Source organism: Cyprinodon tularosa, unplaced genomic scaffold (genome assembly GCF_016077235.1).
Source record: "Cyprinodon tularosa strain WSP-4 unplaced genomic scaffold, ASM1607723v1 ctg810, whole genome shotgun sequence".
In the NCBI taxonomy this organism is placed as follows: Eukaryota; Metazoa; Chordata; class Actinopteri; order Cyprinodontiformes; family Cyprinodontidae; genus Cyprinodon; species Cyprinodon tularosa.
In genome coordinates, this window is record NW_024039575.1 from 327,930 (window position 1) to 342,164 (window position 14,235).

The following is a 14,235-nucleotide window of genomic DNA, read 5'->3' on the forward strand; positions in this document are numbered from 1 at the left end:
TGCAGGGCTTTGATAACAGTTGAAATAAATCCTGTTACAAATCTTCACATTTTGTCAAATTACAACAAACTTGTGTCAAGGAACTCTTTTTATCTTTTTTTTTCTTGAAAAAATAAAAGACAAATGTGATATAGATTTGTCAATGCCACCCTGAGCTAACATTTTGTATATCATGCTGGAATTATAATTGCAAGTCATTTAGGGCATGTCTCTACTTTGCAAAATAGCTCAGATTCAGCCTTAATAACAGTTTCAATGAAAGGCCCCTTGCATATTTTTTAATACATTCTTAATTGGATGAATATCTAGATTTTGACTGTACTTTAAATACATGAACATAGTTTGTTCCAAATATCCATTTTATCCTTAACTGTGATTCTATTGCCGACCTGCTGGGAGATAAAGTGCTGATCCAGCCACAGTCTCTGGTCTTTTGCAGCTGCTTTCCTCAATATGTCCCTTCTTTTAGCTTGAATGTTTTTCATATCAATTTTGATTAGCTTATCAATTTCTGCAGGAGAATGCATCCTCACAATTTGATAGTGCCACAATTATATTTACAGTGTGAATGGTGTGTTAATTAACACAACATGCTTTGCATATAAGCCAAAAAGCTTAGTTGTCCCATTAATAGATTCTGTCACCAGGGTTTTGCAACTGCGCAAAACATAACATATTTATGAGGATAGAATTTTACACACAATAATTAGCTCACATTTGAAGACAAATGATTGTATTTCATTCTATTTAGGGATATTAGAGTAAAACTGAAAACACTAAAAAACACTCACAATTTGTAGATTCCTATTTATGATACATTTTTAAAACCATATTTTATAAAGATCCAACTTACAATATATGTATTACTTTGTGTCAGTTGATAACATAAAATTGCACCATAGCTTAGTTTGTTGTTGTATAGTAACAAAATGTGAAAAACCTGATTGGGTGGTAATTCTTAGGGTCCACTTTAACACACCTTGGTGGTTTTTACTGCTGCATTTTCTGACAGATAAAAATCCAAGACTTGAATATGTTTAGACTCACCTTCTTTTGTCATCAATGTGTCACAAGATCCTAAACTGATGAGCAGCAGATTCAAGCAACAGCAGAGAAGCCACATGGTTGAATCCCTCTGAAAAGAGCCCCACACCTCTCCTTCCTTCCCACTGCCTCTGCTTCCAGCCGACTGGGGAACATAAGAAAAAAAGTCAAAGTCAACGATGTTACATTTTTCTTTTTCTGTCAGTTCACCACCAAGTCTGCTCATTCCACCGACAGCTGTGCATTATGCCAGACTCTTAAGTACACGTTGATGTATATTTATGAGTCAGTCACAGTTGATGTGTTAATGATGTGGTATGTTGCAGGCTTTGTTAGTGGCATATGAATTAACCAGAATGGCCCTCATTAAGAAGTGTAACTCTGCAAAAGTCTGATCATAGTCATTATCCTGTCCATCTGGTTGCCCTTTGAATGAAGAGCACACGAATGCATGTGCATGTAAATATAGTGCTCCAAAAAGCTATCTGTGACCTCACAGATTCTTTAATTCTTCCTTTTTTTTCCCAGATCAAACTTCAATGTTTCATTCTACACTATTAAATTGTGACATCACAACAATAAATCCAAGTTAACACTAAATATGTGTTAAAAATATTATGATTTCATTTATAAAGGAAAGCAATACCCAGTTTCTCCCAGTCATGTGTAAAATAAGCAATTTCTCCCTTGTCAAGTCAAAATTGATTATGAAAGCTTGCTAATCTCTTCAAAAAATATTAACTTAAAAAATTATGTGGTCTTTGTAGTGCCACATATGTAGAATCAAGACACAACCTTTCAGGCCATATGGATTAAATAAAGAGGCATCTTAAAAGTTCACTAAGATGCCGGAAACAATGTCATTGACATTTATCCATCTTGAAAGGGAGACAGAGCCATTTTGAAGGCTTTGCGACTCCAGCAACACACAGTGAGAGAAATAGTCTGCGAGTGTGGAAAAACATTGAATAGAGGTGAACCTTTCAGAACCTGAAAGAGAGGTCTATTTTTATTATTATTTTTAAAAGGGCAACAATGACTCAACTAGGAGATCAGAGAAACCCCTAGAGCTACATGTAAAGCTATTCAGGGGTCTTTTATCTGGGTTAGGGTCAGTTTTCAACACCCACTTCTCAGAAATAGACTGAGAAAAAATGGCATCTATGGATACGTTTCAAGATAAAATCTACCGCTGAACGAGAAGATGAAAAAAGGTCGACTTCACATTTAGCAAAATACATTCCAATGATCCCCAAGATGTTTGGAAAGCTATTCTGTAGACTCTGAACACAGAAAGGGATTTTTCCTTGAAGATCTGCACATGCTTATCTCTTCTGTAAAACTTAAAATACATTCCATAAAAGAACAACATTACACTGACAGTTAAACCTTGTGGTACTCTGATTATCTAATGTCTTGAGATTAAAGGACAGCAGAAAAACTGAAGTAAACATAGTTAAATAAAATCAAAATGGTGGGTCTGAAGTCAAACAGACAATTGGGCCAAAACACACAAACACATCTGGAGACTGTTCCATTTGAGTCAGAGTTATGTTGTACCAGATGCTTCCACGTAGACATACAACAAGCACACATATGCAAATATGCAGACTTAAAAGCATGCCACGTGTAAATAACAGCTATATTTTATCTCTGTGATCCTCCCCACTCACAGGCCAGCTTCTCTGTCTTAAACAAGCTCAGGAAGGCATGCACATAAGCACGCCTATGCTGACTTGCATAAACAGATCCCAGGCGACCTGATCTTGACCTCAGCATGTGTAAGGACCCCGAACTTCACTTTGTTTAGTTGAGCAAAGGGTACTATAAAGGAAACCACACAGGCAGATAGTGTCCTTGCAAAGCACAAACCTCAATAAACTCCCTCAAGGGGATACACAATGTGCTCTCTAGCAAGGCTGTGAATGCTACCTAGTGTGACCTATCTGCGTTCACTCTGAAATATGGAGGATGCCTTGACACGCCATCACTCAGTATTTGTGTGGGTCTGGGCACTGACAGCGCGTCCTTTCTCTGTTTCTCACGTCTGTTTTGTCAAGATCTTTTGCAAGAGCCTGTATAATCATGTTATATCTGTTTATCTGGGAGTTCTTTCTGCTGACAACTTGGACACTGTTTTGGCGAAAGTAGCTTCAAGCAATAAAAAATAGGAAATAGCGACGAGACACTTTGAAATCAAGTTTCTTCTTGCACCTGGATGAGTGGACACTAAATCAAAAGCCGCAGACAGCTGTGTTCTGAGGAATCTGGAGTTTCAGCTATTATTACAGGCTTCATGCAGGCTGATCACAATAATAACAAGATTCACAGAAAGAGCATAATTCATAACGCATCCAGTCTTTGGAGCCCACATATGCAGGAAAAGATTTCTATTATTATCTGGCCTGAATCCAATACAGTTTAATAGACTTCCTAATATGTTTTGCCAGGGGTACATCTCCCTAACACGCAAACATATAACACACACACACTCTTTGGTAGCTTTTGCATATAAAGCCAAAATGGATTTAGGCTGCTAGGCTTGCCCTAAGGTCTGGCTGTGAGCCTAGTAAACAGGTGTCGAGAGAGTGATGGAAGCCATTGTGAACTCAGCTAATGGAGGAAGAAAAGTAATGACAGATTTTCCTCAGCCCTAAAAAACTTCAAAACAAGTTCTTGAGGATATAAAAGATGACCAAGCTCCATGATTGATGTTTACAGCATGGAACACATTATTCACAGAGAAGAAACAGAAATCATTTTTTCAAAACATGTTGCTCTAGAGTTTTCTTCTTTTTAAGATTAAAATGACAAGTTGTGTCACAGTTTATTCTCCCCCTTTTTTGCCGCCGTTTTGCGCCTCCTCTCAACCTTATCTTTTGGACAGAATTCAAAAAGAAGAATGTTATAAATTCACGCAGATACAAACATGGTAATGAGGTCCCGCAGTTGGAAGTTGTATCCAAAAACCTCTCATGTAATTAAATTATTACATTTGATTGAATGTAATAACATGCTAAATTTACTTTTGAGTTTTAAATATGTTATAATGCTAATATTTAATCTAAATTTTTCCTAAAGTGCTATTTTGCATTATTTACGCATGCATGAGTAATCCTCATAAATTCAACACTATGAGTAGAAGCCCCTTCCTGTCCTGGGAAAACAAGTTTCCATCTACCTTGACTATACCCGTTAAAGATGTCCACTGTCCCTAATCAGTGAGTGGTGATGTTAGGAAGAGCACCATGGTGTTTATCGCTTAATCTACACAGTAACAACAACTGTCTTTTCTTTCTTATTTAAAGCAGGCTTTTCAACAGCAAGATGTCTCACATCACAGTGAAGAAAAGGGTCTTTCTTCTTAGTCAGAAAATAGTGCCAGAAAACAACTAACATAGCATAAAAATGAAATACCCCGTAGTACAAAAGTTAAAATTAAATACAGAATTTCATCACATTAAAGGCACACTGCAGACTTTGTGACCAAAGAGTCGATGCATTTGAGTTATTTTCTAAATGAGTTTTCAGGCTAATATGCAGCACTTTACACTATCAGTGCTAAAAGCGGGGCTCCCCTCTTGAAAAACCGACTGTGTAAGTTGGCAGAAGATGCACCTTTATTGGCCACATCATGTGACCTGGAAGAACGTATCACTTTATGGCCACAGTCTCATATATAGTCATGCTTTTGCTACCCTTTTTTGACCTGCTCAACAACTGGTCTTGTATGAGGCAAGGAAAAAAAAAGTAAACCTTTTGAGGAGGCTAAAACGAGAAAATATAAAATGGATTATGTGCAAGGAAAAACGAGAGTCGATCATGGAAAGGAGTTTGTTTGTTGGTGCAGGCTGAAAGAAGAAGCGGGATGAAACATCAATTGTCCTTGGTTGTCTGGTAACTTAAGACTTTGCTCCTAGTATACAGTCATACATTTTTGTTATTATTTTCAATGTGTAGTAGAAGCAAAAAAAAGGTAGAAAAATCTTGCAGGCTACAAATAAAAAAAACTAGGGGCACTAGACATGAAAGTTACAAGTCTAGCGCCCCTAGTGGCCAACAATTTCATGGTGTGCCTTAAAAGAAGGCTTTATATTTAAGTCTTAATACGATGTTTTCTTAAGTTTTCAATAAACAAAGATATTTATATGTCGAACGTTATCTCACTTGATAACATTCAAAACTCACCTTGTTTTAACCCTTTTATTCATTTATACGTACATAATTTATGAAAAACTGAGCACACTGGCATGTAATGATGGGCTTACAGGTATAAGGATAACGCTTTAGAAACTGGAAAGATGCTGAGACTACAGGTTGCTTAAAGACCTGTATGCACTGTGAGAATAATACAACCCGTAAATCGCTAATGAGGCTAAAGTCAACATTTGAGCTTCTTAAATCTGTATTTTCAAGCTTTAAAATGATCTTAGTACACCAGGCAAAAATCTAAAACTCTAATATTGATCAAACTTTGACTTGATAATAACAATAGCTAGAGGTTTTTCAAAACAGCTTTTTGAGTTGACTTATTTGTAAAAACACAAAACAGCATTTTTTGCATCAACTCATGTTGAAATCCAGGGTATTTTAAGTAGTGAGTAGTTTTAAAAATGTGTTTATATATAAAGAATCTTCAAAATTGGTTTTGACTTAAGAAAGTCTCAATTTGTCCCAGTTTATGTCACCTGTCCATCACTGTCTATTTCAGTTCCAGACAAATAAATAAACTACCCCTTATCCATGGTCTAAATCCTTGCATATTAATTTGTCTGTCATTGTAGGTAAGAGTTCTCATTAATATGGGTGTAAGGGATAAAAAAAAATCCCATATATTGTAAGTGTTATTTTATCAAAATAGTTGCATTTGTTTTGTCTCTTCTGCCTCATTTTCTTTCTGATCCTGTTGAATCCTAACTAATATATTGAAATATTTTGACTGAATTGTAAGCCTTTATCAAAGCAACATTTCTGAAATTTCATCCTGCTTTTAGATACAGAGAACAAAAAATTGTCTCTCTGGTTAAAATGAATATACACATTGCCCTCATATACATTCAATAAAAGTAACATAAGAAAATAAATAATAAAAAAAGCTAAAATTGCAAATGCAAGAAACAGTAAAGGAGAACAATTACAGTCCTGCAAATTGTGAAATTCTGTTTCAATCTCATTATCCTAATGTAGGTTATATTTTCTCATGTAAACTCTACTGCACTACAATCTGTTATAGTGAACATTTTTATTGGGAAGACAAGCAGAACTGAAAACTAGCTGGAAGCTAGGAGCCAGCATGGTGATGCTTCAAAGAATAATCTGTTAAGAAACGCTGTCAAGCATGTCAATCAGTTTGATGCTAATTTGACACATTCTGCTTACCTAATATTGTTGCATACAAAGTAAATGCCTAAACCAAAGTGAAATAAAGAAGCGGATGTCTAAATACAGCTGTTTTGACATCAATGGATTTGCTCTGATTGTATGATTTTTTTGCAGAGCATATTGGTAATTGTGACACACAGTAATACAAACCTCTCTTTGCTGCTTACCCAAATTGTCGACATCCAATTTACCTTTAATCGTGTCAGTTGTCTTTTTAAATCTTTTTCTAAAATAGACTGCATCAAAAAAGCTCATAATGATAATACTAATCAATAACTAATGTTGGTGGAGTGGGCTAAATACTATCAAAGGCATATTTTAGCAAATGGGGCATAAAGATTGGCTGTTTTGTTTTTTGTTTTTTTTCAGCAGTGGAACTTCAATAGCATAAATTGTGTTGCATTCAGCATTAGTACCAAAAATAATAAAACACAGAATAAATGCTAGTATTACCCAAGTGCTTAGCTGCAGGAATAAGGCAGGAGCTTTTAGAGGTCTGTAGCCATACAGTATATATAATAAATATGGCTCAATATTATTATATAAAATTGTTTGCCCCCTCATGGGTAATTTTTCCAAATAATTCTCTGTCATACCTACATGTTGCAAATCATCAAACAAATAGTATTATTAAATAAAACAGCTATTAAAAACAGTCAGGCCCTTATGAAGAAATTATGACGCCTCAATCCTAACCACTGGCTGTTCCACCCTTGGTGAAGAAAAACTCTCAATGAGTGTTTTTAATAAGACTTTATAACAATTACTGTTCACAACTACCTCAATAAGTTGTTACATTCATGCTGATTTTGTACAGTTTCTACCTTAGTCGGTTAAATAACATGCTGCTGTCATTTCGCACATCTCTGATTTTGCTGCTATGTTCAAATATCCATTACTTTATAAAAATCCAATAGCTGTATATTGAATATTTATTCCCTGGACACAAAGTATCTATATATTTAAAACACTTTACAGTAAAGCATTTCATTTTTTTATGGTTTAACTCATCAATATTCTTATTCTTACTTTTTCTATAATTTTTTTGCTGCTGCAAACACCAGAATTTCTGTATTGTTGGACAATAAAGGGATTTTCTATTCTGTTCTATTCTAACAACTGGTGATAAGATATATTATAGAGCCGATATAATGGAAGGGTTATGTAAGGTCTCACTACAGCATCTAAATTACATTTTATATCTTGGCTTGACAAGACTACTCTTAAGCCATTACTTTTGGTGAATTGAGCAACACTCTTGCTGCTGAAACCATGTGGATCTCAGTTTAAGATTACAGGTGGTCAGACATTCTCTTTCAGTACTATGTGGAGTAAAATTTGTGGTTACATCAGTTTTGATATGTCTTCTATGTCGTGAAGCAGCAAATAGCTCCAGACCATCACACTACATCACCTGGTTTTAGTATGGGTATAACTTATAGTTTCTGAAAATCATGTTGAGGTTTTGCAACAGATAAAACCTACAAACTATTTTTATTTCTGTCTGGCCAGTTCACAAAGTATTTTCCAAAAGCCTTAGGTACAGCTGAGGTCTTTGCTGACCATAGTGAGACAAGCATATCTGATAATTTGGCTTTATCTTAAAACTCTGTAGTTACTTACCTATTTTTTGTCATTGACATATTTAATCCATGAAAAAGAAATAAGGCATACCATGCTTTGGTTTCTCCCTGATGAGTTGCACTTTTCTTTAAACAAAAAAAGGGTCAAATTAACTTTTTATGCCCTGCCTCTTCAGAAACCAATGACAAAGTCATGCATATTTAGTAATGAACACAACTACCCTTGTGGTCTATACATCCAAGTCCCAGTGTGGTCAAAGTCTGGTGTTTGTCATAACATGCTATTATCCATGATGTTGGCGTCCAGTGCACTATGTGAAGCAGAGAGGGACGGATTAATTACATGTTTTTGCTCTGGCCAGAAGTTCAATGGCATGCTCCCTCTTCAAGATGGCAATCTAATGGCTCAATCGTGGAGGATCATTGGAAAGGTGAAATAATAAAAAAAAAATATTTCACTTTTACCTGATGTATAACGACATCCAACTGCCATGCACATGGGCATTGTCAATTTAACTATACCTCTCAAAATTTTAAATAATTGTTGTTGACTGCAGATGTGTCTAGTAGTTCCCATTGATTATACTTGTAAAGCGGGGAGAATGGCACTAGGCTTACCGCACTGGAACGTCATTGCCGGAAGATGTCAGGAGTGAGGTGGTACTATATTTGGTCAAAAAAGACCATTCCCGGACTCAGGGAATGTGTCGAAAAATATTGCTTTTATTTTTCTACTGATTAATGCTAAATTCAATAAATAAGAGCAAACGTATTCTTTTTAGTTATAAATAATGAGCCACTGATTATTCCTTGCTGACCGGACTTTTCTTTTAAAGCTATAGTATATTTGGAAAAAAAAAAAAACTGCACATGCACAACCTTGTACCCGTTCCCAAGAGGGAACGCCTATTAAATGTGCACAAGCCCATTTCTCCTTGTGCACGCTCTGTTTAAAAGTTAAGGTTTGCATCGCTCATACAAGCTTTCTTTCCAAAAGAAGATTTGCAATTTTTGCAATATGCCAGACTCACCACCGGTAAGTGAAAATGGGGACGAGCATGTAGGACAGCCTTACGTAAACATATCACCAAAATGATTGACAATTAGGAGGACAACTTATTTAGATGATCCACCCGAAAAAAACATCCTCCACCATTAATATCAGTTAGTGCTTAATCCTATGTTACCTAAAGTAATAAAAGCAAATGAAAAGTTTTGATTAGAAAATGTTTAGTTTTCTATTTCACCAATGTTAGTCATTTGAGAGACTCTTAATCTACATTTCAAATTACTAAAATTGTTGTATTTTTTTTACTCAGTTGTATTTATTTATCCTGTGCATGGTGGTCTATTGAGTTTTAAGATCAAAAAAGAAAATTCTATGTACATTAGAAAGTAATTACTTAGAAAAAAATTGTCTTGGTTCTCTCATTATTTCTCTATTTGGTCTGAATCAAATTATTACAGAAAATGTGTTTATATTAACTAAGAAGTACCTTAAAAATATCTTACATATGTTACCCAGCAGGGTTCCACGTAAGTCCAAGAAATTATAAATGCCATCTGTTTCTGATTTAAGCCTGAGAGAAATCTTAAGATATATAAACTTAAGAGAGTTACGATCAGTTTACAGTATCTCACCTACTGACAGCTGGAGATAGGCACCAGCACCCCTCATGACCCCAGCAGGGATAAGCGTGACAGAAAATGTACAGTATGGATAATCAGTCTAGAAATTGGAAATCTGACTTCATGAGAACGTGAAGTATGCTTTAAGCTTCCCCTATCTGGCCAAAGCCATATGGCACAGGAATGAAGCAACATTTCTGCCAAAAGTCTTGCGCTTCAGTGGAAAAGATACCAAATCTACCTAGAGATGTCGAAGAGGTCCATCTCAAGATTTTCCAGGGTAAGTACATAGTAACAAAAAAAATAATGATTTTCCTCATGAAAAATGCTCCTATACTGAGAGAATCTGAGGGGAAGAAATTATTGCATAAGAAAAGTGCAATTAAAACTGTTGCAGCTCAAACTTTCCAGTACTGTACTCCAGTTGCACTGCAGCACACGGCATAGGGAGCTTCTCTGCACTGTTTGACCCTGGCACTGCTTTCTGCATAACTGTTAACACAGAAAATGTTTTCACAAGGAATGCATTTTTTTATAGATGTCAATTCCATGTACCCTGCATTCTCATATCTTTTGTGTATGGTCCAGAATATTAATATGATTATGAAAGATTTAATTTAGATTTTTCTGTACAATTTGTCTTAATACCGGCTTTTTAGTCCCAATTGTGGTGCTCTTTGATCATCTGTTTTCTAAAACATCTTAAAATATGCATGTCTGTTTGCACACTCACCAGCAAAAGGTCAGAATAACTGTTTTTTTACATCACAATGCTAAAGTATTTTCATAAAATAAATAGAAAACAGATTCTTTTTGGTATTATTTTACATTTCCTGTCATGCAGTCATACATTTTTTTCTCTTCAAAGAAAGCAACAAAAACATTCAAAGTCTTCCTGATTCAAAGTCCTTGGACAGGTTTTAGACCAAACCTGGGAGTGCAGTGCAAGCCTGTTATAACTGAACTGTGAACAAAAGAAAGCAAAAAACCCTTAAACTCTTTCAAGACACTCCAGGTATCTACTGACCTGAAAAAAAGGTAATACCTCAAACATTTTTTCTAACATTCAAGAGACAGAATAAAGCAAGTTTCTACATGCATTTTACACTTGAGGAGAGAACGAAACAGCAAAAGTTGCTCTTTGTAAAACATAAGCATACTTTTCACATCCGCTCCTGGCAGCATTAAAGATCCACTGCCAAAGGATCCAATTGCAAAAGTGCTGATGTAAGTTGAGGCCAACTCTGATGACATGACCTGCTTGGTCATGAGCCAAAGCCATACAAGGTATGATCAAACGCCTTTAGTTTATGCTTATATTCCTAATGCCCAATGCAAGAGACAGAATGTAATACAGTCTGGAATTGAGAACAAATTGCAGGAATACAGATATAAGTAATCTACAATGTAAAAAACAGAAATCTTTAGAGAATAGAGGTAGGTTGTAAGGATGAATTTTAAACTTATTGGCGTTGTTTGTGTGTACTTGTGTGTATGTGTATTGAACTACAAGGGAGCACACAGGATGTGGGGTATCCAGCAACTCAATAATGTGGAAAGCAGATGTTGCCCCAGAGTTTTCTTTCCAGATTCCTTGATAATCCTTTTCATCTAGACGCAAGGGTTCAAAATCGGATCAGCCTTCTCATTTTGCTTAAACATGATAATAAAGGATAAACATGAAGCCAATTTGGAGAAAAAAAAAAGAGATGTTCCATGCTTCAGGGTGCTGGCTTTAAGCCAGGAAGTTTTAAAGTCAGCTGGCTATGAGTTGTGTCTGGGCCTGGCTGAGGGGAAAATCACCATCACTGTTTCCAAGGACCATACTACTATAGTAGTTCAAAAATCTGCGTTTGTTTTTTTAAAGGTAGCACCATAAATCTCTTTCAACAACATTTTATTGATAATTATTTCCAATGTGTGACAGGTAATTGATGTTGCATATTTCACAGTGGGATTTTGCTAAATTGGTGACCACCTATTGCTTGATTTGTATGAATAATAAAGTTAATGTGCATCATACAGGTATTTTAGCTCATTAATAATTGTTGGAAAAACTACACATTTACATACCAGATCAACATCTACAGTGCTCCAGTGCCCGAGGAGTGAGGGGTCTAAAGAAAGCCTTTGTACACTGTAAAAAGTTATTTAGGTAAACTTAAAAAGCAGAACAAAACAAAACATGGAGATGAACGTGATCAGGTTAGATGATGCCTCAACTGAACTTTTAGCCTGCCTACAAAGTGCTTTGCGATGCAATAACATCACCATCCATGCCATACATGTTTAGCTGCATCCTGGTGTGGCGATTAAGTAAAAAAATATAGGGCAATTCAGAAAGAAAAGCTTTTATGCTTGCTGAAAACATACAACCAACCCTAGAAAAAAAATCTGAATTTTTTGGGAAGGCTTGAAAATGAATGGTTATAGGGAATCCATTCAATCTGTCTGAACTTGAGCGATTTGATAAATAACAATAAATACAAAAACACGCATCTGTTTCGTTTCCCTCCACTATAAAGTATTTTCTTTTAGTGTGTCACATAAAACAAGAAGAGAATCCCTGAAAATAATACTAATGTTAGTGGTTTAAGATTGAAAGAATGTGTGGAAAAAACAATATCAGTATGAATTCTTTTGCAAACCTTAATAGTACGATTACTCTTTATAATCGTGCTTTCATTACTATCAGTGCCAGAACAGTTGTTTTACTGAAAAAAAAAAAAAAAGCAACTTTCTCACCAGTTAAATGTTAAAAACTTACCTTAGTCTGCTGTTTTATCCTTAACTTTTTGATAACATGAATCCGACGTATGTGTGTGTATGCCAAGCAATCAAATTTACTTCGGTGTAGCTTTTTTTTTTTGCTCTCCTTGCCTGTATTTCCTTGAGTCCTCCTTAAAAAAGAAAGAAAAGAAAAGTTGCTCTGGGATTGTCTGTGTCCAACTTTCCCCTCCCTCTCTCCCCTCCCGCTGCTGCAAAGTCTACCTCCCTAGTGAGCCGTTTCGTATAATTTTTTTCCCTCTCAGTCTATCTGTTTGCCCCTCTCCCTTCCAGTTTCTTTTCCACCACCACTCTGTCTCTCCCTCTGTTTCTCCTCTGCTTCTCTCCCCTGTCTGCTTTGGAGACCCTGTTGTCAAACGTGCAGTGACATCACCTTGTCCAGAATGCTGGAAAATAAGCCCAGGGGCATCTCTTTAATCTCCCACTGAGCTGTTCCGGGTCTCTACCCCCTCTTTACCCTCTACTCCTCACCCCATTCACCTCTTACTGTGTGATTCATGGCATACTGGAGGGGAAAAGGACTTGCTTCCATTTTGCCTGGGTTAAAGCACTACAGTATATTAAGGTGGGAAATACTGATTACTGAGCTACTTGCTGCTGCATTATGTGAATAATTTACTCTATTAGGATTAATGAACTCACTTATCTAATTACCATATTACTGACTCACGTCAACAGGTCCTACATACTTTTATGATTTGGTTATGGAATCCATTGCATTGTAGCTTCTGTTGCAGCATCAGATCTTTCAGAAACTTTCTTTGAAATAGCTTTATTTATTCTACCCTTATTGTCACGAAGTGAAAATTCAAGAGGCAGATACACTTCAGGCTTACAGCTAATTCATATATGGCTCTGACCCTGCAGCTGCTGAGTAGGTAGAGAGAAGTGTACTGCTGTCCAGTTGACTTTTTCCTCTTCTTTGTTAAGATTTCAGCTTCAATTATCTGCCCATTATCTTTCACTCTCTTATAAATCCTATCCTCTGAAACTTGCTGTGGCTGTTTCCTTTTGTACAGGATCATTAATGATGTTTAAGGCTGTATTATAGTTTTGCAAATGCGGATAGAGCTGTGGCCTTGCAGCAAGAAGCCTCTGGGTTCAATTCTCGGCCAGGGGACTCTCTGCATGGAGTTTACATGTTCTCCCTGTGCATATGTGGGTTTTCTCCAGGTACTCCGGGTTCCTCCTGCAGTCCAAAAACATGACTGTTAGGTGAATTGACCTCTTTTATTTTCCTTAGGCTTGTGTCTCTTTGTGTTGCCCTGTGGCAGACTGGCGACCTGTCCAGGGTGTACCCACCTCTCGCCCGAAGACTGGCATTAACCCCACTACTCCCATAAGAAGGAGTAAGCTGGAGACAATGGATGGATAGATGCCCTCATTTTGAAACAACAAGCTGCTGCTTGCCATCTCTACGAATCTGGTATTTCTGAAAGTGTGGCAAGTAAAATGCTGATGCTGAAAGAAAGCAAAATGAAATCTGGTTTAGCAGTTTCAGCGATATATGTGGAAAAAGGTTAACTTAACAGATGAGACCAAAATATCATTTGTTACAAATGCAGGCAAATAATAGTTCAGATCTCTCTAAACATGACAGTAGGTGGTAAGACGCATTGATTAGTGTATAGAATTAACCAGAGACAGACAGTTCTTACTGTGCCTGAGATTAAATAAGTCGGAGCCTGTGATATGAAACGAATGTCAGTGCAAAAACATATGAGGGATCTTCCTTTTATTGACAATTGCTTGTCTACTAGACCATTAAATGACAAACCATACTCATCACCCTCTACACAGTGGTGAAAGC

The 14,235-nt window shown here is 36.4% G+C and overlaps 1 protein-coding gene across 8 annotated transcripts in view; it reads right to left on the reverse strand.

Annotated features, from left to right (window-relative positions):
• Positions 1-12,791, reverse strand: part of col16a1 (collagen, type XVI, alpha 1) — a 105,686-nt gene extending 92,895 nt beyond the window's left edge. For 7 of the 8 annotated variants that reach the window (XM_038271929.1, XM_038271931.1, XM_038271935.1 and 4 more), the window contains exons 1-2: positions 12,406-12,623; positions 1,048-1,189 (exon numbers count right to left, since the gene is read on the reverse strand). In XM_038271929.1, coding sequence (XP_038127857.1) covers positions 1,048-1,123 — 76 coding nt within the window. In that variant the 5' untranslated portion in view covers positions 1,124-1,189; positions 12,406-12,623. The other variant, XM_038271928.1, reaches the window with a different exon arrangement.
• Positions 12,792-14,235: the final 1,444 nt, after the last annotated feature.